Source organism: Podarcis gaigeae, assembly GCF_964106915.1.
Source record: "Podarcis gaigeae genome assembly, chromosome: 16".
NCBI classification, from domain to species: domain Eukaryota; kingdom Metazoa; phylum Chordata; class Lepidosauria; order Squamata; family Lacertidae; genus Podarcis; species Podarcis gaigeae.
Genome location: NC_139693.1, coordinates 35,918,661 through 35,940,893, shown reverse-complemented (window position 1 = coordinate 35,940,893; position 22,233 = coordinate 35,918,661). Strand labels below are relative to the sequence as shown.

General features: G+C 43.5%; 1 protein-coding gene across 2 annotated transcripts in view; it reads right to left on the bottom strand.

The window, feature by feature from the left end:
• Positions 1 to 22,233, bottom strand: part of LOC310833895 (transmembrane protein 132D-like) — a 455,572-nt gene that overhangs the window by 138,282 nt on the left and 295,057 nt on the right. For both annotated transcript variants that reach the window (XM_083717002.1, XM_083717003.1), the window contains one exon: positions 3,260 to 3,443. In XM_083717002.1, the coding sequence (XP_083573128.1) occupies positions 3,260 to 3,443 (184 nt within the window). The remainder of the gene's footprint in view (positions 1 to 3,259; positions 3,444 to 22,233) is intronic.

The following is a 22,233-nucleotide window of genomic DNA, read 5'->3' as shown; positions in this document are numbered from 1 at the left end:
CCCACTCTTAGATGCTTTATGTCCCAAGTATAAAATTCCCTAAAGTGTGCCACGGAGCAGGTTTGTTTAACATGGAACCCGGTGCACCAAACACAGCCCCTCAGCCAAGCAGGGTGCCAAGAGTAAACCATAGGGAACTATTGGAGGAAACCAAGGAACTGCTGGGAGGCAGGAGCTTTGAGTCAGCGCTAATGGATACACACTAAAGCACATAGAAGCCAGGAAAGCTGTATGGGTCAGACAGCAACCCGGTGCAGAAGGACATTTAGCTCTGGCATAGGCCACATCTGACCCAGAAGGGTTTTTTTTTATACCCAACTGCTTGCTACCCAGGAGGTTAGGAAGATTTAACAACACATTATTATCATTATCATTATCATTATTATTTATTAAATTTGCTAGTTGTGTTTTCCTGCCCAGGGCAGCCCAAAGTGCCAAACAGACAATAAATCCCACATAGATCAAAGGGACGTGGGTGGTGCTGTGGGTTAAACCACAGAGCCTAGGGCTTGCCGATCAGAAGGTCAGCGGTTCGAATGCCCATGACGGGATAAGCTCCCATTGCTTGGTCCCTGCTCCTGCCAACCTAGCAGTTCAAAAGCATGTCAAAGTGCAAGTAGATAAATAGGAACCACTCCGGCGGGAAGACAAACGGCATTTCCGTGCGCTGCTCTGGTTCGCCAGAAGCGGCTTAGTCATGCTGGCCACATGACCCAGAAGCTGTACGCCGGCTCCCTTGGCCAATAAAGCGAGATGAACGCCACAATCCCAGAGTCGGTCACAACTGGACCTAATGGTCAGGGGTCCCTTTACCTTTACCTTTAGATACATTAAAATCAAGAGGAAATAAAAATACATTACAAACACCTCATCTGCTTCTCAAAGGTTATAGAGTTTTTGACTGCCACCTGAAGGCAAATAATGGTGGTGCCAGGAGAGCCTCTCTGCATTCTGCAGATGGGGATCCACCATCAACCGCATCAAACAACCAGCACCCCAGAATGACTTGAGACAGGAGGCTCAGCAGAGCTTCGATCTGAAACAGAAACTGTGGCTCTGCTGATGCTGGGGGACTCCAACTGCCATCAGCCAGCACAGGCAGTGGGTCAAGAATGATGGGAGCTGTAGTCCAACAACATCTAGAGGGCTCCAGGATGCCCCATCTAAATCATGGGTGGGGAACCTACAGCCTGGAGGCCAAATGCTTCCCACCTGTCCCCTTCATTTAGACCCCTCCCCAATGTATTCTTCCACCCACATTCAGTGTTTTTCACCTGGCTGGAATGTGTCCTTGAACTCTATATGTCTCTAGCTGGCCTGGAGGGAGGACAGAGGTGTGGGCATTTGTGTGTAGGGAAAAAATTACATTGGCTGCACTGCCCACTTTTGTCTCTCCCCACCCCTGGCATGTGGCCTCTAGAAGGCTGCCTGGAAGGAAATGTGGCCCCCCTCCAGGAAAGAAATAGTTTCCCAACACCGCTGTTGGGAATAAGAAGATGTGTGTTCTCACTTCTTCACCTTCTGACACCCTGATTGCAGAGCTATCTTTTTTTCAAACTGCCGTTTCAATTCTATTCTGTAGCCCAGCAGACAAGAAAAGAGTGTTGTGTTGTTCTTGTTTCTTTTTTTAAAAAAAATAAAAGTAAAAATACAGTTATCAGAGAGAAATGCAATATCATTTGGCACCGTTAAGTGCCAAGGTGACATGTGAGTTGGTCTGAAATTGGCAGATTAAAGCCATGGCACAAACCACTCTTCAACCTTGACTAATGGTATAATAATTAACTGCTTGTCACTAGGCAACCACTTGGCTCCTATTATTCACCTCCCCAAAATTTTTTTTACTCAAATATTAATTATCTCTCTCCCCCATATAGTCTATTTTTTCCTCTTTCCAAATAATAACATGTGTCAATATTTTTAATAAATGGGTCAAAGAGTAAGCTCCGGGCATAAAAAATCTTGGAAGATGATATCCCTTGTTCCAGCCAGCACAGTAATTTGGGGCCAAAGAACACACTAGAGAGAACGAGGGGCGTCCAATTGTCTTGTCCAATGAGCCACAGTCAAAAAGCCCGTTTATTAAACAACTTCCTCGCCTGCCCCACAATTACAGAGCCATCCTTGTACGTGGTGTTATGAAAAAGAGGGATTTGATTTCACAGCCTTTAGAAACTGCTGAACAATGCCAAGTGTTCAATCTTTTCATGGTGTGTTCTTCCAGCGATCTGCACTATCCATTCAATGTCATGTCAGGCCACTTTAGGCAGCCAGGGCTTCCTCCCGAATAATATTGAGGACTGTCGTCACTTACGGTTGCTGAGATAAGTTAGGAGACTCCCTATTCCCCTCACAGAGCTACAATTCCCAGTGTGGTTTCACAGTCAAACACTCTTCTCTGAGGACTCTGGGAGATGTAGCTCTGTGAGGGGAATAGGGAGTTTCATAACTCATTAGTATTGTTTACACTGACTGGCAGTAGCTGGTTGGGAATAAGAAGGCAGGTGGGTGGGGGCTGGGGGAGAGCATGCTGAGGTTATTGGAGCAGCTCCCAAATTGCCCATATTGGGATTAATCCACTGGGATTATGTTTGGAATTACATAAACTATACACAAGAGACAGATATCTTCCATAGCCTGACACACTTTTACACAGTCTTCTGTACGGTGTGTTGTAGACCATTGACTTTTGCATTCACAGCTAGTGGCAGGATTGGCCCGTCCATGAGGCGGATTGAGGCAGCTACCTTGGGTGGCAGATTCTAAAGCGTGATGGCACCCTGCCTGCCACTGCCAGAAAAATGAGGAGAAGAGGCTATAGGAGTGACTTCCAGGTTCCTGCAAGATCTTCCATGACCCCTGTAAGCAAGGCTTTGGTGGTGGGCAGATAGCAGAAGGGGACACCTTCCCATTTCCCACTGCTGGCTGGTTGGATCATAAAATTCTAGATCTGGAAAGAGTCTTGTAAGCTATCTAGTCCAACACCCTCTTCAGTTCTCAAAATCCAGAGTTAGAACATTCTCCAGCTAGCCTCTGCTTGCAGTCATCCAGTCAACAAGAACTCACTACCTCACTAGGTAATGGGTTCCATCATCAAACTGCTCATGCTGTTAAGATCTTTATCCTAATGCTCAACTGAATTCCATAACTCCAGACTGCAGAGAGTACAGATGTGAAAATGGTCACATTTCTGTTCAATATGGTCTAGAACTGTGCTTGCACACTAAACAGTACCGGGGCAGTAAACGGTTTCTCTTACCATTGCCAATGGAAGAACACCAACTAGATCTTTCTGGCTTACGTAGATCTTGGAGATGCCAAGGTCAGATGTTCTGTCTCCTGGATACTCAACTTGCCACGTAATAAGCTGGGTGTCTGGCAATTCACTAAGATCTTCTATTTCAAAATCAATTTGCATGATCTCAGAGGGTGGAGCATTGGTGCTGAAGGAAGAGAGAGGAGGGGAAAACATTGTCAGTGTGCATGGTACATTGTGTTAGAATTTACCTCTACACCACCTTGTTTGTTATCCAGGTGAGGAACAACCAGCTTTTGAATAAACCACAGAACCAAGGAAACTATTTTCAAGTCCAGCATCCAGATTTAGGAACCCAGCACTTGTTATAGCAATTACAATAGGACAGAGCTCACTCGACTCAACATGCCAGAGTCATAAAACATATTCACACACATCAGGAAAGGTTACAGATCATGAGAAGTAAAACACCCATGGCTCCATACTGGTATCTTCAACCCCACAATCACCTTGGAGTGGCCCTGATGTGCCCAGGTCATTTGATCATTTTAGGTTTTGGATGTCCGACATTGCCCTGGCAACCTAGGCTTCAATGGGGGGGGGGGGTAGAGCATCATAAAATCCTCTTCCTGGGTCTTAGATAGCTTCAAGGATAGCTGATTTACCCTCCGATGCTAAAACATCCTGCCATTTGTATTACTTTCAGGGGTAGATAAGGAGAGATTGAATAAAACATAGGAGGGAGAACACACAAAAATCAAGCCTAATGTATTCTCAAAGGTTAAATGCAATCAAAGTGAAAATTTGAAACATGATTAAAAGAATAAAAACATTCATCTGGGGTCTCTACTACTTCTTATATCAAAATGAAGTTAGGCTCCTGCCCCACGAAGATTACAGTCTGAACTTCCACAGCAAGGCCAGAATCAAGGGTCAACATGACCAGGCAACTACTAAGGGACGCTACCCCTACAGACCATAAAAGAACTGTTTATATTTGGGAACTGACTCCCTCCTCCCACCATTAGGCAAGTGCTTACTCAGTTCAGGTTTCAAACTATGCCCACAGAACTAGCAAATTATTTAACATGCCAATAAATGACTCTATTTGTGTATACGAATTAGGCCAGATCAAAGATATGGTGTACTATCTTATTTATTGCTCTTTATATGAGAGCAATAGAAATAGAGTCCTCCATTCACTCCAGAATTTCTTAGAAGGTCATTTAGATGATTTCAGAACTAGATGATTTCAGAACTAGATGGTTGATGGTCAAGGCAGATATGTCTGTTACCTATAGAGTAGCTTTTCATGTGCTAGAAGTGAGAAATTTAATGGTCTACCTTTTTTTTAAAAAAAAGCGCTGTTGACTTTTTTAATCTAAATGATTTGGAGAACTCTATACTCAGAGCAGACCCATTGAAATTGGAGGCATTGACTAACTTGAGAAACCATTCGTTTTAGTAGGTCTATTCCAAAGCAGACATGAACTTTGGACTCTGCACTGTACATAGTTAAAGGTAAAGGGACCCCTGACCATTAGGTCCAGCCGTGGCTGAATCTGGGGTTGCGGCGCTCATCTCGCTTTATTGCCTGAGGGAGCCGGCGTACAGCTTCCGGGTCATGTGGCCAGCATGACTAAGCTGCTTCTGGCGAACCAGAGCAGCACATGGAAACGCCGTTTAACTTCCGCTGGAGTGGTACCTATTTATCTACTTGCACTTTGACGTGCTTTCGAATTGCTAGGTTGGCAGGAGCAGGGACCGAGCAACAGGAGCTCACCCCATCACTGGGATTCAAACTGCCGACCTTCTGGTCGGCAAGTCCTAGGCTCTGTGGTTTAACCCACAGCGCCACCCGTGTCCCACATCTTGTCCCTTAAGCATCCCTAATAAGGGTGTTTATGTAGAGCAGCGCACGGAAACGCCGTTTCTGTTGGAGCGGTACCTATTTATCTACTTGCACTTTGACGTGCTTTCGAACTGCTAGGTTGGCAGGAGCGGGGACCGAGCAATGGGAGCTCACCCCATGGTGGGGATTCGAACCGCCGACCTTCTGATCGACAAGTCCTAGGCTCTGTGGTTTAACCCACAGCGCCACCCACATCCCTGCACTGTACATAGTTTGCACCTAATAAAACCTGTAAAAAGGTAGGTCGGAGTCCTGGCTGTTTACTCATGAGCAACCATACACATCCCTGACAGTTATGTCTGGCCACAAGGCCTCAGGCTCCCCGCTCCTGCAATATATTGCCATATGACTGGGCTCTCAGCGGCAGCCTTGCTGCCTCCTTTTGCATCAACTGCAATTCCCAGACACTTTCCAGGGGCTGCTCCACACAGAGCATGTTTCAGTAGCAGTCTAACCTGAAAGCAAAGTATGAATATGCAACATGTTCATTTGCTTTGAATTCTCGGCAGCTGAAGGGTTACCCGCCCGGCTCCACTAGCCTATCCTGCTCATTTTCATATGTGTCCTTCGCGGGCGTGATGCTACAGAATCCTTTATAGCTCAAAAATGATTCACAACCAGAAGGGAATATGAATGCCATGAAAAAGGAGAGATTTAAGGCAGGGGAGCTACGTGAGCCTTAAAGGGCTTGATCTTGTAAACCTTTCTAATAAAAACCAGCCACTGTGTAGGAAGCTTAGCTGTAAAGATTCAACAGTACATCCATGCCAAGGCGAACTCAACTCAACCGGCAACTTTTATAGGGAAGTCGGGGGGGGGGGGGAGACAGCGAAAGGGGAGGAAGAGTTTGACAGGGAAGTTTTGCCTTGTCTGGCAACACTTTAGAAACGCCCGCCAATTACTGGGGTTTTACAGATCTCAGAGTTTGTGTGCCTGTAGCGCAGAGCTCTGAGCCAGATGGATGCGCCAGAGAGCATGAATTGGCAGTGACAGGAGATGGCCAAAGGAGGCTTGAGATCAAGGAAGGAAGAAAAAAATAATAATGCAAGTCTGTAATTAAAATTAAACACACTCAAACAGACAGATGGGTTTGTGTGCATTTGGCAAGTCATTGCATGCAAGGGCAGAACCATGTCAGGTGTCAGCGGGTAGGATCCAGTGTTAGTCCTACTCAGAGTAGGCCAGCTGAGACTAACTGCGGTCCATTGATTTCAGTGGGTCTATTCTGAGTAGGACTGAGCTGTAGTCCTACCTGAAGTAGACCTACTGAGACTAATGGAGCCAAGATAGTTGCTGTCATTCATTTCAATGGGTCTACTCAGAGTTGGACTGACATTGGATATGACCCAGTGTTGGGAAGGTTTAAGCCAGGGTTTCCTTCAAGGTTGATGGAGCTGTGCAGCAGTGAATACAGATCTGGAGGTCAAAAGGGAGTCAAAAGGGGCCTGGGGTGGACAAAAAATTAATAATGCACCAGTGGTACTTTGGTTCGCGAATGGCTTAGCTGTCGAACAAATCGGAACCTGAACGCTGCAAACCCAGAAATAAGTGTTCCTGTTTGTGAACGTTTTTCAGAGTCGAACATCCAACGCGGTTTCTGATTGGGTGCAGGAAGCTCCTACAGCCAATCGGAAGCCACGCCTTGACTTTTGAACAGTTTTGGGAGTCGAATGGACCTCTGGAACAGATTAAGTTCAAGAACCAAGGTACCACTGTAAAGTGCATGAAAAAGAGATAAAAGTCTTGGTGCAGCAGACATGCTGGCAAACCTGGAATAGAGGAGTGGTGGAAAAGGAGAAAGAGGGGAGAGGAAAATATAATCTATACAGCTTTACTGAGAGCTCTAGGAGTGATGGACGCATCAGGACTTCTGTGTTTTAATTTAAGAATTGTTTCTAAAATAATAGTCTAACAATGAATCATTTACTGTTATCCTAGTTTTATTTATACACACACACACACACACACACACACACACACACACACATTTTCTTTTTCTTTTTCTTTTCTCTTTTTCTTCTCTTTCATACTTCTCCTCTCTTTTTTCTTCTTCTATATTATAATTTTACTTTTACTTATTACTTCTTGATTCTTCTTTTATTTACTTAATCTATTTGACGTCTGTAAGTTTTGTTCAGATTGTTTGTGTATGCAACATAATTCAATAAAAAAATTAAAAAATGGACTGTGAAGCCATGGTGCTATGAGATACCCCTGGGAGGAGAGAGAGAATATCTTAGTCGGTAGGGAAATGCAGAGTAACCCTAACAACTCATTAACAACCACAGGTGCGTATTGACATAAGGAAGGTGCCCCAAATATCTTGTTTTAGATACCAGGTCATACCAACTTTTATGATTAGTATTTCAGTAAGCCTACTCAAGACATATAATTTCATTACCTATATTCATTGTACAGTGGTACCTCAGGTTAAGTACTTAATTTGTTCCGGAGGTCCATACTTAATCTGAAACTGTTCTTACCACTTTAGCCAATTGGGCCTCCTGCTGCTGCTGCGCTGCCGGAGCAAGATTTTTGTTCTCATCCTGAAGCAAAGTTCCTAATCTGAAGCAATATTTCTGGGTTAGCGGAGTCTGTAACCTGAAGTGTATGTAACCTGAAGCGTATGTAATTCGAGGTACCACTGTATACTGATCTTATCTGTATTTGAAGGATAATTATTTTGTGTATATTTGTTTGTTTTTTTTTAATTCTGCTGTGAATTTTAGCTTTTTTATGTACACCTCTTTCCCTTAGACCCTCCTCAAGTATTTCTCTCTAGTTGGGATGTGTCTTTAAACTGTGACAATACATTTTGCTTGCCTGGATGAGAGAGATATGTCGGTATGTCTGTAGACTTTTGCATGGCTGGAATCTGCTGCTCTGCTCATTTCTGCCTCTTGCCTCACTCCCCACTGGCATGTGGCCCTCACAGGATTACCCAGGAGGGAATGTGGCCCCTGGGCTGAAGAGTTTGCCCCCCCCCCCGCTGCACAGGATTGAACTGCAATGGACTAAAAAGGTGGATACTCAGCATCACAGAATTATTCTTTTTTTAAAAAAGGAAACCTCACCATCTACTCCAACCTGTTGAATGAATGTCACAGAACGATTTGCTTTGCTTTGCTTTATTTTTATAAAAAGCATCGCATTCCTTTTCTCACCACTTGATGTCAAAGCCAACGAAAGGGGCAATTTGCAAACTACAATTGAGTGCAACATGATTCTTGACCTCGAGACAAGATGCTATTGGAGTAGGTTGCTATTGAAACCCTGCTACATTTTCTCATATGGAGAGGAAGGCAACACAAACCCGTCATAGATGTTGGAGATGGAGGGACCAAACCTGACTCTCCACTTGCATGCCCACCAACAATTTATAGATGAATAAAAGGACTAGCTGTTTTTGTTCCTTCTCATTTAAATATATGTTCACACATAAATCTGTTCAATCCCATTTCCATATTAATCTGGTGGGTTAATATTATTCTTCTAAAGAGAGAGAGAGAGCGCGCAAAAAGTTGCATTTAAATACACATTTGCCAAATGTAATTTCTCTTAAAACACACATTTTAAATATGTGGGGTTTTTTGGGGGTTTTTTAAAAAATATATTTTTATTAAACAATTTTAACAAAACAAATTATCAATCAAAATAACCAATTACATTTTCCCCTTTTTTGTCCCCCCCTTTCCCTCCCTCTCCCACCCGCAAAGGACTTCCCTCAGCTCCCCTCTCTAATTTGTTTGCACATATTATTCTCGGCATTTTAAAAATTGTACGTATCATTGCCTTATCTGCCATATATTCTACTAATAAATTTGTGGGTGTTTATTCAAAATCTGCCAAGGAGTCCAAATCATTTTGTTGTTGTTTTAGGTAGTTTGGTAAATAGTTCCCATTCTTCCTTGAAGTCACAACTGTCCTTCTCACTTAATTTATGTCAACTTTGCCAACTCCGCATAAGTCATCAATTTTTGTTGCCATTGTTCTTTTTTGGGGGTTTCCTCATTCTTCCATCCTTGTGCTAACAAGACTCTTGCCACTGTTGTTGCATACATAAATAAATTCTTTGTTTTTCTTGGCAGGTCTCATCCTAAAATCCTTAACAAAAATGCTTCTGATTTCTTTACAAATGTCATTTTAAACATTTTTTTTAATTCGTTGTATATCATCTCCCAAATTCTATTAACTTCTCTACAAATGTGTTTTTGACCTGAGAACTGCATTGGAGCAACTGAGATGGGCCAACACTGGTGGACTAGTTTGGGAGGTGTGGATGCAATCATTTTTAAATCAATATTTGAAAAGATCTTGTCCCTTAAAGGTAAAGGGACCCCTGACCATTAGGTCCAGTCGTGACCGACTCTGGGGTTGCGGCGCTCATCTCGCTTTATTGCCTGAGGGAGCCGGCGGACAGCTTCCGGGTCATGTGGCCAGCATGACTAAGCTGCTTCTGGCGAACCAGAGCAGCACATGGAAACGCCGTTTAACTTCCGCTGGAGCGGTACCTATTTATCTACTTGCACTTTGACGTGCTTTCGAATTGCTAGGTTGGCAGGAGCAGGGACCGAGCAACGGGAGCTCACCCCATCACTGGGATTCAAACTGCTGACCTTCTGGTTGGCAAGTCCTAGGCTCTGTGGTTTAACCCACAGCGCCACCCGTGTCCCACATCTTGTCCCTTAAGCATCCCTAATAAGGGTGTTTATGTATTTATAAATGTAGTTCTATACTTCCTACCATAGGAAACAACTCCAAAGGGCCCAAGTCCCTTTGCCCACCCCCCAAAAAATATTTGAGGGTGGCACACCCCCAAAGTTAATGGACATTGCCGTTTAAATGATGTATGCCATTTGGTTGATTATCCGTCGTCCCCCCAATATCATAATCAGGTTGACACCCCTGCTTCCCTCTTATGATGGTGTACAGCAGGGCTTTTTTCCAGCTAGAACTCACTAGAACTTGGTTCCAGTACCTCTCAGGTGGGCGCCATCGCCATTCTAAGACAACAAGGGAGGATTTCATGGTGAGTTCTGGCACCTCGTCTTCTAGAAAAATAGCACTGTACAGCAACATTAAAGGTAAAGGTACCCCTGACCGTTAGGTCCAGTCGCAGACGACTCTGGGGTTGCACGCTCATCTCACTCTATAGGCTGGGGGAGCCAGCGTTTGTCCGCAGACAGCTTCCGGGTCATGTGGCCAGCATGACTAAGCCGCTTCTGGCGAACCAGAGCAGCACACGGAAACGCCATTTACCTTCCCGCCAGAGTGGTACCTATTTATCTGCTTGCACTTTGACGTGCTTTGGAACTGCTAGGTTGGCAGGAGCAGGGACCGAGCAACGGGAGCTCACCCCGTCACGAGGATTCGAACCGCCGACCTTCTGATCGGCAAGCCCTAGGCTTAAAAGTAGTGCAGAGTGTACATTAAAATGACTTAAGAAATTTTTAAACAATTCCATAGGCCTGTCAGCTTACAAAAGTTTTTAAGAGATGCATGGAAGTGAAAAGTGGGGATGGTTGCCAGATCTCTGCTGGAAGAGTGTACCACAGCAGGGAACTGATGAAAGTAAATGCCTGACTTCTGGGTGAGACTAGTCAGGCATTGGTAACACGAGTGACAACTAACTAACAGTGCTCCTCTGGTTGAACTCTGTGATTGGAGGTCCCTAAGGTGTCTTGGACCCAAGTTGTTCAGGATATACCCCTATTCTCCATATGGTGTGACCACACTTGGAATACTGTGTACCATTCTGGTTTCTTTGCCTTAAAAAGGATATTGTAGAGCTGGAACAGGTTAAGAAAAAAAAAGAAGCCACCAAAATTATTAAGGGGATGGAACAATCCCCCTATGAAGAAAGGTTACACTATTTGGGCCTTTTCAGTTTAGAGAAAAGGGAAGTGAGAGGAGACATGTTAGAGGTGTGTAAAATTTGGAATGGCATACAAAAAGAGGATAGAGACAATTTCCCCCTTCCCCCTCTCATAACACTTGGGGAACACCAATGAAGCTGAATTTTGGAGGATTAAAGGTAAAGGTAAAGGGACCCGTGACCATTAGGTCCAGTCGTGGCCGACTCTGGGATTGCGGCGCTCATCTCGCTCTATAGGCCGAGGGAGCCAGCATACAGCTTCCGGGTCATGTGGCCAGCAAGACTAAGCCGCTTCTGGTGAACCAGAGCAGCGCACAGAATCACTGTTTACCTTCCCGCTGGAGCGGTACCTATTTATCTACTTGCACTTTGATGTGCTTTCGAACTGCTAGGTTGGCAGGAGCAGGGACCGAGCAATGGGAGCTCACCCCATTGCGGGGATTCGAACCACCAACATTCTGATCGGCAAGTCCTAGGCTCTGTGGTTTAACCCACAGTGCCACCCACTTCCCAAATTTGAAGGATTACAGATAGACAAAAGAAAGAGCTTCTTCACCCAGAACAGCATTGAAACTATGTAATTTGCACCCACATGATACAGTGATGGCTGCCAACCTGGATGCCTTTAAAAAGTGATTAGAGAATTTCATGGAGAATAAGCTATCAATGGATGCTGGCCTTGATGCTGGAGATCCCAAGTGGAGAAGAGTGTTGTTATGCTCAGGTGCAGCTTGATGGCATCTCATGGGCATCTGCTTGGCCACAGTTAGAATGGGATGCTGAACTAGATGGAGCCTTTGGACTGATCCAGCAGGCCTGTTTCGACTCCCAGTGTGATGCGTGTGTGTAATGGTTATAAGGGGTTACTTGTGCGTAAGTTGCTGTTACTGCTGGTTAGATTGCCTGGTTAACCTTGCCTCGGCTGACAGCCTTTCGCTCCGTGGCCGTTCAGTCGCTTGCAGAATCCGTCAGTGGGCGTTTCTTGAACCTCTTCCAGCAAAGAAGTTGTTTGACACCAAGTCTCCGCCTACTCTCCCTGCGCGGAAATCTTCTGCGCAGGAAAGGAGTGGGCAGAGGCGTGCCTGTGCTTTCCCCACTAGTTTCGGGCGAAGAGTCTCGGAGACCCCTCTCCGACCCCTCCATCTCCCTCCCTTCTCTACTGGTGTTGCGCTGATTTCCTTCCCCTCTGCTGGTCCCCTCTCCTGCATCGCTCGGGAGCCTTGCCTCCACCTCTCGCTCCGATGTCAGTTCCCTGACAGTGTGCATGTTTCAGTGGACAAGGAGCAAAAACTTTCAAGCTGATCAGGCAGCTATGGCTGCATATTTGAAACCTTGATTTGTACTGGGTGCTTGGAACCATTTACAGATGCGCTCCAAAACATCTTGATTATAAAATACATTTATTTTGCTTAAATGTTGGCCCTCTTGAAAGCTATACCCTAGGGTCACTGGAATAAAAAGAGGAAATTGAACCCCTGAAAGTTAAGCTACTTTAGAACAGTCACTAGGAAGGGCAGAAACAATTTTGAAAGAATCGGAGCAATGGTTATCTGCAGCTGAATCTAGTTTTGCATCTCTTCACAACATTGGCTGAAGAATTATTATGAATATTACTAATATTATTGACACTTGAGTTTAATATGTTTTACTCTTGGAAATATGTTGAATCACTGCAGGAGTTGTCTGGCTAAAAACAAAGAGTGATTGCCAGTGTCCCGAAGGAAGAAAATACAGACTTCTGAGGAAGGAAAATACTTATGGGATGCTAGGCGTCCTTTGGAAATTCTGTTCACAAAATGCTTTTTTTTCCCCCCACTTCATCCTTTTTTTTTTTTTTTTTTAATAAATTTTTATTAGGGGTTTTTACAAAATAAAGTACAAAGATAAACAACCTTTCTTTTATCTCAACAGAGTTTTCATGACTTCTTTGGACTTCCTCACATCTCCCGCTGCCATTTTCATCATCATAAATTTTTCCCAGCAATTTATCATCTAATTTGCAAATTTTATGACCACTTATTTAAATATAATCCTCTGTAAATTAATTTCTCTTAATCTCACTTTACATCCCATTTCGATCCGATTTTGTGGTGGCCAATTATTTATGATCAAACATCCTACTTAACTTTCCACCAAATCACAATATTTTTGTAAATAAGTCTTAAATTTCCTCCAATCTTCTTCAACCCTCTCTTCTCCCAGGTCTCGAATTCTGCCAGTCATCTCAGCCAATTGCATATAGTCCATCAGCTGCATCTGCCATTCTTCCAGAGTGGGTAGATCTTGAGTTTTCCACTTCTTGGCAATAAGTATCCTTGCTGCTGCTGTTGCGTACAAAAAGAATGTTCGATCCTTCTTTAGCACCATCTGGCCGACAATGCCCAGGAGGAAGGCCTCTGGTTTCTTAAGGAAGGTATACTTAAATACCTTTTTCAGCTCATTATATATCATTTCCCAGAAGACCTTCACCCTGGGACAAGTCCACCAGAGGTGAAAGAATGTTCCTTCATTTTCCTTACATTTCCAACATTTGTTGTCTGGCACATGGCATATTTTGGCTAGTTTAACTGGGGTCATGTACCACCTATATATCATTTTCATTACATTTTCCTTCAGAGCATTACATGCCGTGAAGTTCATCCCCGTGGTCCACAACCTTTCCCAATCCTCAAACATAATATTATGCCCAATATCCTGTGCCCACTTTATCATGGCCGACTTAACCATTTCATCTTGTGTATTCCATTTCAACAGCAAGTTATACATTCTTGAAAGTACTTTAGTCTTAGGTTCTAACAATTCTGTTTCCAACTTCGATTTCTCCACCTGGAATCCTAGCTTTTTATCCTTTTTAAAAATTTCTTGAATCTGAGCGTAATGTAACCAGTCTCGCACTTTGTCTTTCATTTTTTCCAAACTCTGCAATTTCCAATTGTTGCCCTCTTTCTCTATTATTTCCCAATATTTCGGCCATTTGGCCTCCATATTGGGTCTTTTTCGGGCCTTAGCCTCCAGAGGTGATAGCCATCTTGGAGTTTTATTTTCCAATAGGTCTTTGTATTTTGTCCAGACATTAAACACTGCTTTCCTGACAATATGGTTCTTAAAGGCCTTATTGATCTTAACTTTGTCATACCATAAGTATGCATGCCAGCCAAATGCATTGTTAAAACCTTCTAAATCTAACACATCAGTGTCCTCTAGAAGTAGCCAGTCTTTTAGCCAGCAGAAAGCTGCGGCTTCGTAGTACAACCTTAAGTCTGGCAGGGCAAAGCCCCCTCTTTCTTTCGCATCAGTTAATATCTTAAACTTAATTCTGGGCTTTTTGCCCTGCCAGACAAATTTAGAAATATCTCTCTGCCACTTCCTGAAGCACTCCGTCTTATCCACAATTTGCAATGTTTGAAACAAAAACAACATCTTAGGCAATACATTCATCTTAATAGCAGCAATTCGGCCTAACAAAGAAAGCTTCAATTTTGACCAACTGTCCAAGTCTCTCTTAATTTCAGACCAACATTTTTCATAATTATCCTTAAATAGACTCAGATTTTTTGCTGTTATGTTTACCCCTAGGTACTTTACTTTTTTAACCACAGTTAGTTCTGTTTCTCTCTGAAACCGTTCTGACTCTGCATCTGTCAAGTTTTTTCCCAACACCTTAGTTTTCTGTTTGTTTAGTTTAAAGCCCGCTACCTGACCAAAGTCCTGAATCAATTGTAACACTCTTTTTGTACTAGATTCTGGCTCTTGCAATGTCAAAACAAGGTCATCTGCAAAAGCTTTAAGTTTATATTGTTTCACTCCGATCTGAATCCCTTGCACCAACCGGTCCCCTCTAATCAAGTTCAAGAGCACCTCCAGGACAGAAATAAACAGCAAGGGGGAAATCGGGCAGCCTTGTCGTGTCCCTTTTTCAATCTTGAACTCTTCTGTAACCACATTGTTGACTATCAGTTTTGCCTTTTGTTCTGAATAAATCGCGTCAATCCCATTTTCAAAACCCCGCCCCACTCCCATTTCTTTTAAATTCCCCTTCATAAATTTCCAAGAAATGTTATCGAAGGCCTTCTCCGCGTCTATAAAAATTAGAACTGCTTTAGTGTTAATATTTGTTTGCAAAAGTTCCAAAATGTCAATAATGTTCCTTGTATTAGCAAATAAATGTCTTCCTGGGAGAAAGCCTGCCTGGTCTTTATGAATTATCTCATTTAAAACTCTTTTGAGTCTTCCTGCCAAAACGTCAGCAAATATTTTGTAATCCACATTTAAAAGGGAAATGGGACGGTAGTTCTTAAGTTGTGTCTTTTCAGTTTCTGATTTTGGTATCAATGTGATGAAAGCTTCCTTCCACGATTCAGGCGCCTTCTTTCCCTCCATAATTTCATTGCTGACCTCCATCAGTGGTTGAATCAAATAGTCACTTAATGTCTTATAGTACTTGGAGGTCAAGCCATCTGGCCCTGGAGACTTGCCCAACTTCATATTCTGAATGGCCTGTTCTATCTCTAGTCGTGTTATTTTACTATTCAGGAGTGATCTATTTTCTTGTGATAGTTTTTTAAGTCCATTTTTCTCCAAAAATTTTGCAATCTCTTCCTCCTTTTGTGGCCCTTGAGTGTATAATTTCTTAAAATATTTCTGGAAACATTTTCTAATTTCCACCGGGTTCTGAATATTCCTTCCTTCTATTTCCAAATTTGTTACTATGTTCAGCTTTTGTCTCTTCTTCAACTGCCAAGCCAGCAGTTTCCCACATTTATTAGCCGATTCAAATGTTTTTTGTTTCATTGATTTAATCTTCCATTCTATTTCCTGATTTATCAGTTTGGAATATTGTGCCTGATGAAGTTTAATTTCTCTCAAAATCGGCTGTGACTTCGGGTTTACTCTTAGTTTCTTCTCTAACTCTTTAATTTTCCCCAAAATCTTGTCCTTTTTCTCATTTTGTAGTCTTTTCTTTATGGCGTTCTGTTGTATCAAGAACCCTCTCATCACAGCTTTGCTTGCGTCCCAGATTGTTCTTTTTTCCACAGCAGTGTTCAAATTTATCTCAAAATAGTCCTTTATTGTTTTTTCGGCCTTCTTGATAATCTCCTGATCTCTAAACAAGTTGTCATTCATCTTCCATCTAAAGGAGCCGGTTGGTAATAATGTCATGTCCATTTTCAACGCGTTATGATCGGAGCAGGTCTTTGGGCAGATTTCCACTTTCTTCACCTTAGGAGCCAGACCTCTAGAAATCCATATTTGGTCAATTCTTGTCCAAGTCAGTTGGGCTTCAGAGAAAAATGTTCCTTCTTTCCCTAAGGGGTTCTTTGTCCTCCATATATCAATCCAGTCCATGTTGTCTGTCATTTCAAAAAAGGTCTTTGGTAGTCTGCCTTCTTTAGTAACCTTTTGGCTTTGTGACCTATCCATGTTTGTAGAAACGATCCCATTCATATCTCCCATCATAATGATGTTATCATAGTCCAGATAATCCAGCATAATCTCATGCAACTTCTTGTAGAATTCTGATTTCCCTTCATTTGGAGCGTAGATTCCTAATATCAAAATTTTCTCTCCTTGGTGCTGTATTTCAATTGCCAAAATTCTTCCATGTTCATCTTTAAATAAAAATTTTGGTGAGAGGCTCTCCTTTGCATATATCACCACTCCTCTCTTCTTAACTAAGTCCGAAGATATAAATTCTTGGCCTAACCTTTTATTTACCAATATTTTTCTGTGGAGCCTAGTCACATGTGTTTCTTGTAAACAAGTAATGTCTAGTTGCTCCTTTTTTAATATGTGAAAGATTTTCTTCCTTTTTTCCGGACTGTTACAGCCATTTATATTCCAACTTAAAAGTTGCAGAGACATCCTGGAAAGATCTGTTTAGTTTCCTTGGGATGGTATTTTGTTCTGTGGGTCTTCAGGGTTCTGAGGTACAGGCACCTGTGGTGGTTCAGGCCCTGAGGGTAGTTCAAGTCCTTTATGAAGATCCTCTCCGTAGGCAGTCAAAAACTTATCCCTATCTTCCAAAGTTCTAATTTTAATCTTCTTCCCTCTAAAGGTAAAAGATAGTCCTTGGGGAAAGTCCCACCTAAAGATGATTGAGTTACTTCTCAGCAGTTTTACTAAGTCCAAATATTCAGATCTAAGATCCAACAGCTGTTTAGGAATGTCCTTAAAAATCTCAATTCTTTTGTCCGAAATGTTCAAGGAGCTTCCGTAGTGCAGGCCCAAAATCTTGTCCCTTTCCTCCTTTGATCTCAACGTAATCAAACAGTCTCTGGGCCTTTCTCTCTTTGTAAGTCTTCCAAGTCTGAAGGCTGACACAATTTTAAAGTCTTCCTCCTCTAGACCCCAGAACTTGGAGAATTCTTTGGTCAGAAACTCAGCTAGATTACCTTCTTCCACTTCTGGTATCGATCTTATCCTTAAATTAGTCTCCCTGTTCCGAAGTTCCAACATGGAGAGATAGGTCTGGTGTTCCCCAACCTGCTTACTGAGCGGCCTTACTTCTTTTTCCAACTCTCCCACTCTTTGGCTGGTCTCTTCGGCCAGTTTCTGATTTTCACCTGCAGCCTCCTTCAGTTGTCCGATTGCTTGTGCATTCTGTGCAACTTGCCCAGATAATTTGTTTAAAGTTTCTGTATTAAGGTCAATTTTCGCAGTTTGTTGATCAACTTTCCTCTCCAAAGACTCCAATTTCTCAAGAATTCTCTCTAATACAGAACCAGATCCTCCTGAGGCCATCTCTTCTAGTTGTAAATCCTCAGTTTCTTCCTCCCCTGCCTGTGACAGGGAGGTAACTTTTTCCTCCGAGGGCAAAGTGGGCACAGATGATCTGCGTGCTTGTGAGGCTGCAGTTACGGTTGTCAGAGTTGTTTGTCTGGTTCTTAATCCCTTTCTTTTTGCGCCACTCATTCCAAAGTTATCTAGCAGTCAAGGTCAAGCTGAGTTATTCCCATGGGAAAGCTACGGCCCAGGTGGTAGCAATCAAACAGAGGGCCGGGAAATAGAAAGTAAAACAATGTTTTTGTTGTAAATCCTCAATCCTCTAGGGGGAGCATAAAATGTCCTAGGAAGAAGAGTCCATTCCACATACGAAATCTGAACCAATACTTAGGGATCTTCACAAAAGGAGGCGGCGCGAACGGTAATGGCTGCCCTTTCCTAACCGGGAGAGGGAAGCTACGCTGGAAAAGGGTCGTCCGCTACGGCGAAGCGGGGACCCATTCTGGAAAACCGCAGGCAGCGGAAGCCTGCGGTCTCGGGACCCGGCGGGCGCCAGGAGCTACCCCCGAAACGTTGAGGGAACCCCGTAAGGGGCTCCGGATCGCAGAGGGGGTAGCGGCGCTGTGGGTCTATGCGCATTCAGCGGAGCGAAGCCGCGCTGCCGTTGCCGGTGAGCGCCGACCTTTCTTCCTTCAACACAAGATTCTAAAACGCAACAACCCGTGAGTAATTGAGGACCTTACTAAATTTCGGGACTAAAAATATTGAAAATAAGCTGAAAGCGGAGAGACGAGGAAAGGGAAGTCCGTCCTCCGCAGCCATTGACTTTTAAAGCAAAGAGCAGGAGGAGTGGAGGCATAGAGAGAACTTTTGACAGCTCAGATTGAGCACCCGCAGAAATTACTTTTCCCTTTAAAGACTGTAAGCAATTGATTTTTGGACTTTTATTAGGACTTATATACTCCTTTCTTTGTGGATTACAATTCTGTTTAAGAAGCCCAGGTGTCAGAACTGCCTGAGCAGTAGAACTGTCAGACTGCAAATTTGGATACATTCTATTTAAACTTTGAGACAGTCTGAGGGAGTTCAGAATGGTTACGTTCTTGCATTTTGGAACTCCAGTAAGCACAACTTGAAATATTGTGGCAAATTTAAAACCAACTCTGCTAAAACTACTTTTGTGAAGATCCCCACTTCATCCTTTTTAACTCTCAGGTTTTCTAAATGACTGAAATGCAAATTTCGTTATCAGTATTCTCTCCTACATTTTTTAGTTTTATGTTATGATGTATTTTCTTTCCATGATTTTTATGGTGTGTTCTCGTTTTGTATTTTTCTGATTTGATATTTGGATGAGGGGCGGTATACAAATTTAATTAATGAAGAAGAAGAAGAAGAAGAGGAAGAAGTCCTGATTCTGCTGCTATCTCCTGTCCTCCTTCTGCCACCAAAATGACAGTCAGCAGCTGCTGCAGCCTTTGGCAAGTGGGCCGCAATGAGGCTCCCCTTTCTCTTTTCTTTCAAGCTCATCACCATCTGGCTATGTGTTGCCAGGAGGAAAAGCAACTTCACACTTCTGCTGTAAACTGGGCTCAGAGAAACTTGAGTGTCTACACACAGGACGCATTCACACTTCAACTTGTACCATGTTGCTTCCACATGCCCTGTGCTTTTGATAGGCTTTTCTTTTGCCCAGCCACTTTCTCTGAAAAAACCCCCCACTGTTTACCACTGAATCGGAACAAACGTCAATCCGCTGAAACCCAATTGATGTTTGTCACAAGTCAGCAGATTTTCATGGGGAAAGCACCTGGGCAAAAGAAAAACACTCTTGGATCTGGACCTAGAAAACATGGGACAAGGGGAAATGTGGACAAGCCCATAGACACACACACACACACACACACACACACAGAGAGAGAGAGAGAGAGAGAGAGAGAGAGAGAGAGAGAGAGAAAGGGAAGGACTTCTTTCTGTTCACTTCTGAGTCTCTCTGTGCTTTTTGTCCCAGAGTGATTTTGTTTTGTTTTGGTTGTTGCCTACTTTGTCTCTCACCTTTCCCTTGAGCTCTCCTGCAGCCAGACAAAAATCATTCCCGTGCTTCTACACTGTGGCACAACATCCCGAGGGGGACCTAGTGCTGAGTGCTGCTGTTTGCAAACTGATGGTGTGAACATGTCACCAATGAAGTTCTCCTGCTACTGGGCACATTCAGAGGTGGGAAACTGAGATGAGAGATGGAAGAAGGCAAAACAAGAAGAGAGAGAGGCAATGAAGATAAGGAAGAGATAGAAGCTGCGGTTAGGGAAGGCAAATTTATCTGTTTTTGGTTTCTCAGTTTTCCAAACTTCTGTTCTCCACATTTCCACACCAGCTGGCAAATCCCTGTTTAAAGCCCTCATGAAAATCCACCAGAAAAAGGAACAGGAGACTTTCTATTCCCTTCACACAGCTACAATTCCCATAGTTCCCTCTGGAGAAGGACTGAAACCACTCTGGGAACTATGGCTCTGTGAGGGGAGCAGTGGTCTCCTAACAACTCTCAGCACCTTTTACAACTACTAATGTTGTAACCCACCCTGGGACTTTAGGGGGAAGGGTGGATAATAAATTCAATCAATCAATCAATCAATCAATCAATCAATCAATCAGCAAACAATGGGTGCCATTTTAAACTCTGTAGAATAGGCTACAGTCCAGCTACACAAAGCCTGAGCAGTGAGCTCCCAGCTTCTGCCAACCTAGCAGTTTGAAAGCACACCAGTGCAAGTAGATAAATAGGTACTGATGTGGTGGGAAGGTAAATGGCGTTTCTGTGCACTCAGGTTTCTGTCACTGTGTCCCATTACACCAGAAGTGGTTTAGTCATGCTGGCCACATGACCCGGAAAGCTGTCTGTGGACAAATGCTGGCTCCCTCAGCCTGAATCAAGATGAGTGCCGCATCCCCAGAGTTGCCTTTGATTGGACTTAACTGCCAGGGGTCCTTTACCTTTTACCTGGTGAGAGTAGTAGCTCAGAGAAAGTTGGCAAGACTGGATAGAGATTGGTTTGTGGGGGGCACACTCAACCCCTGCCCTAGAATTTCCAGCACTGCTTTAAACAAGAAGCCCCCCCCAAAAAAAAACCCCCACCACATTTTGATTATCATAGCACATTTTGTATTGGGTCCATTTTTTGCCCAGAAACACTGCTCCTATGTGAGATTTAGTTTTAAGACCAAATGAATAATTCCACACCTTTTTCTTCACCAAGATGTGGCTCAGCATTTCTATGCCCCTCCCATCTCAAGATTCCTTAAAAAAAAACCCTAATTTTTCAACCCCCCCGCCACCCCCACCTCAAGATTAGTGGAGCATTTAGAACAACATAAATTTCAGAGCGCAAACTTCCCATCAAAACCGTTTCTTGGTTTACAGGGCTCAGCCATCGCCCTGAACATCTCTTGACGTGATAAATCTGATCGTAATTTGCCACGTTATGTGAAGGAAGTGATAAATCAGTGGTGAATTTATTACGCCCAATCTAATAATAACCCAATAAATTATTCAAGCAAGAGTCGGTAAACATCCAGTCAGTGCTTTCAAAACTGCTCAATCATGAAGCTGGACAAATTGGTGCTGCTGTTAAGTTTGGAATACGCTATGAGGCTTCATTGCTGTTTAACTGATACTGCTAGGCCAGCAGCAAACTAAAACTTGGCATAAGAATTTGCCATTTTTAAAAATCATGAGTATTAGCAACTTAAATTTTTAACCGAGACCTTTGCAGGATTTTGCTCAGCACTGAACCTGCAGAAAACAAATCCTTTGCCCCTTGCTGCTAATGCTTAGGATCACTTCACCTGTGTTGTAACAACATCACTGTCCTGTAGCAGCTATGCTAAGAAAATGTACAGTCAGATGAAGTCAGGGTTAAAAATGTACCACTGAATTCTGATAATGCCTTTCCCTTTTCTGGGTGGAGAATACAAAGGGGAGCATTATCATAGAATCATAGAGCTGTAGAACTGGAAGGGACTTCAAGGGTCATTTAGTCCAACCCACAGCAGTGCAGGAATCTTAACTGGATCATGCATGACAGATGGCCATCCAACCTCTGTCAAGGTCTGGTCTACAGGTGATCGAAGTCCCGGCTGACAATGTCGGGACCGGCGGCAAGGTGGGAGAAGGAACGAGAGTCCAGAAGTCAGAGGTCCGAGGGTCAAGAAACAAGGAGTCATGAGGTTGAGGGTCTGAGGGGCGAGAAGCAGGGAGTCAGGAAGCCAAGGTCCGAGGATCAGGAAGCAAGAAGCCAAATGCAGCAAGGCAGGAAATGTGTTGCTGTGGCAAAGAGCCGAAGGGAAATGCTGACCTTATATCGCTTCCCGGCTCTTGCCACCAGGTGCAGTGAGTTACCAAGTGGCCTCACCTGTGCAGCCGCGCCTTGCCTCTTCAGAACAAACTTAGGAAGGCCCCAGTCCTGCGAA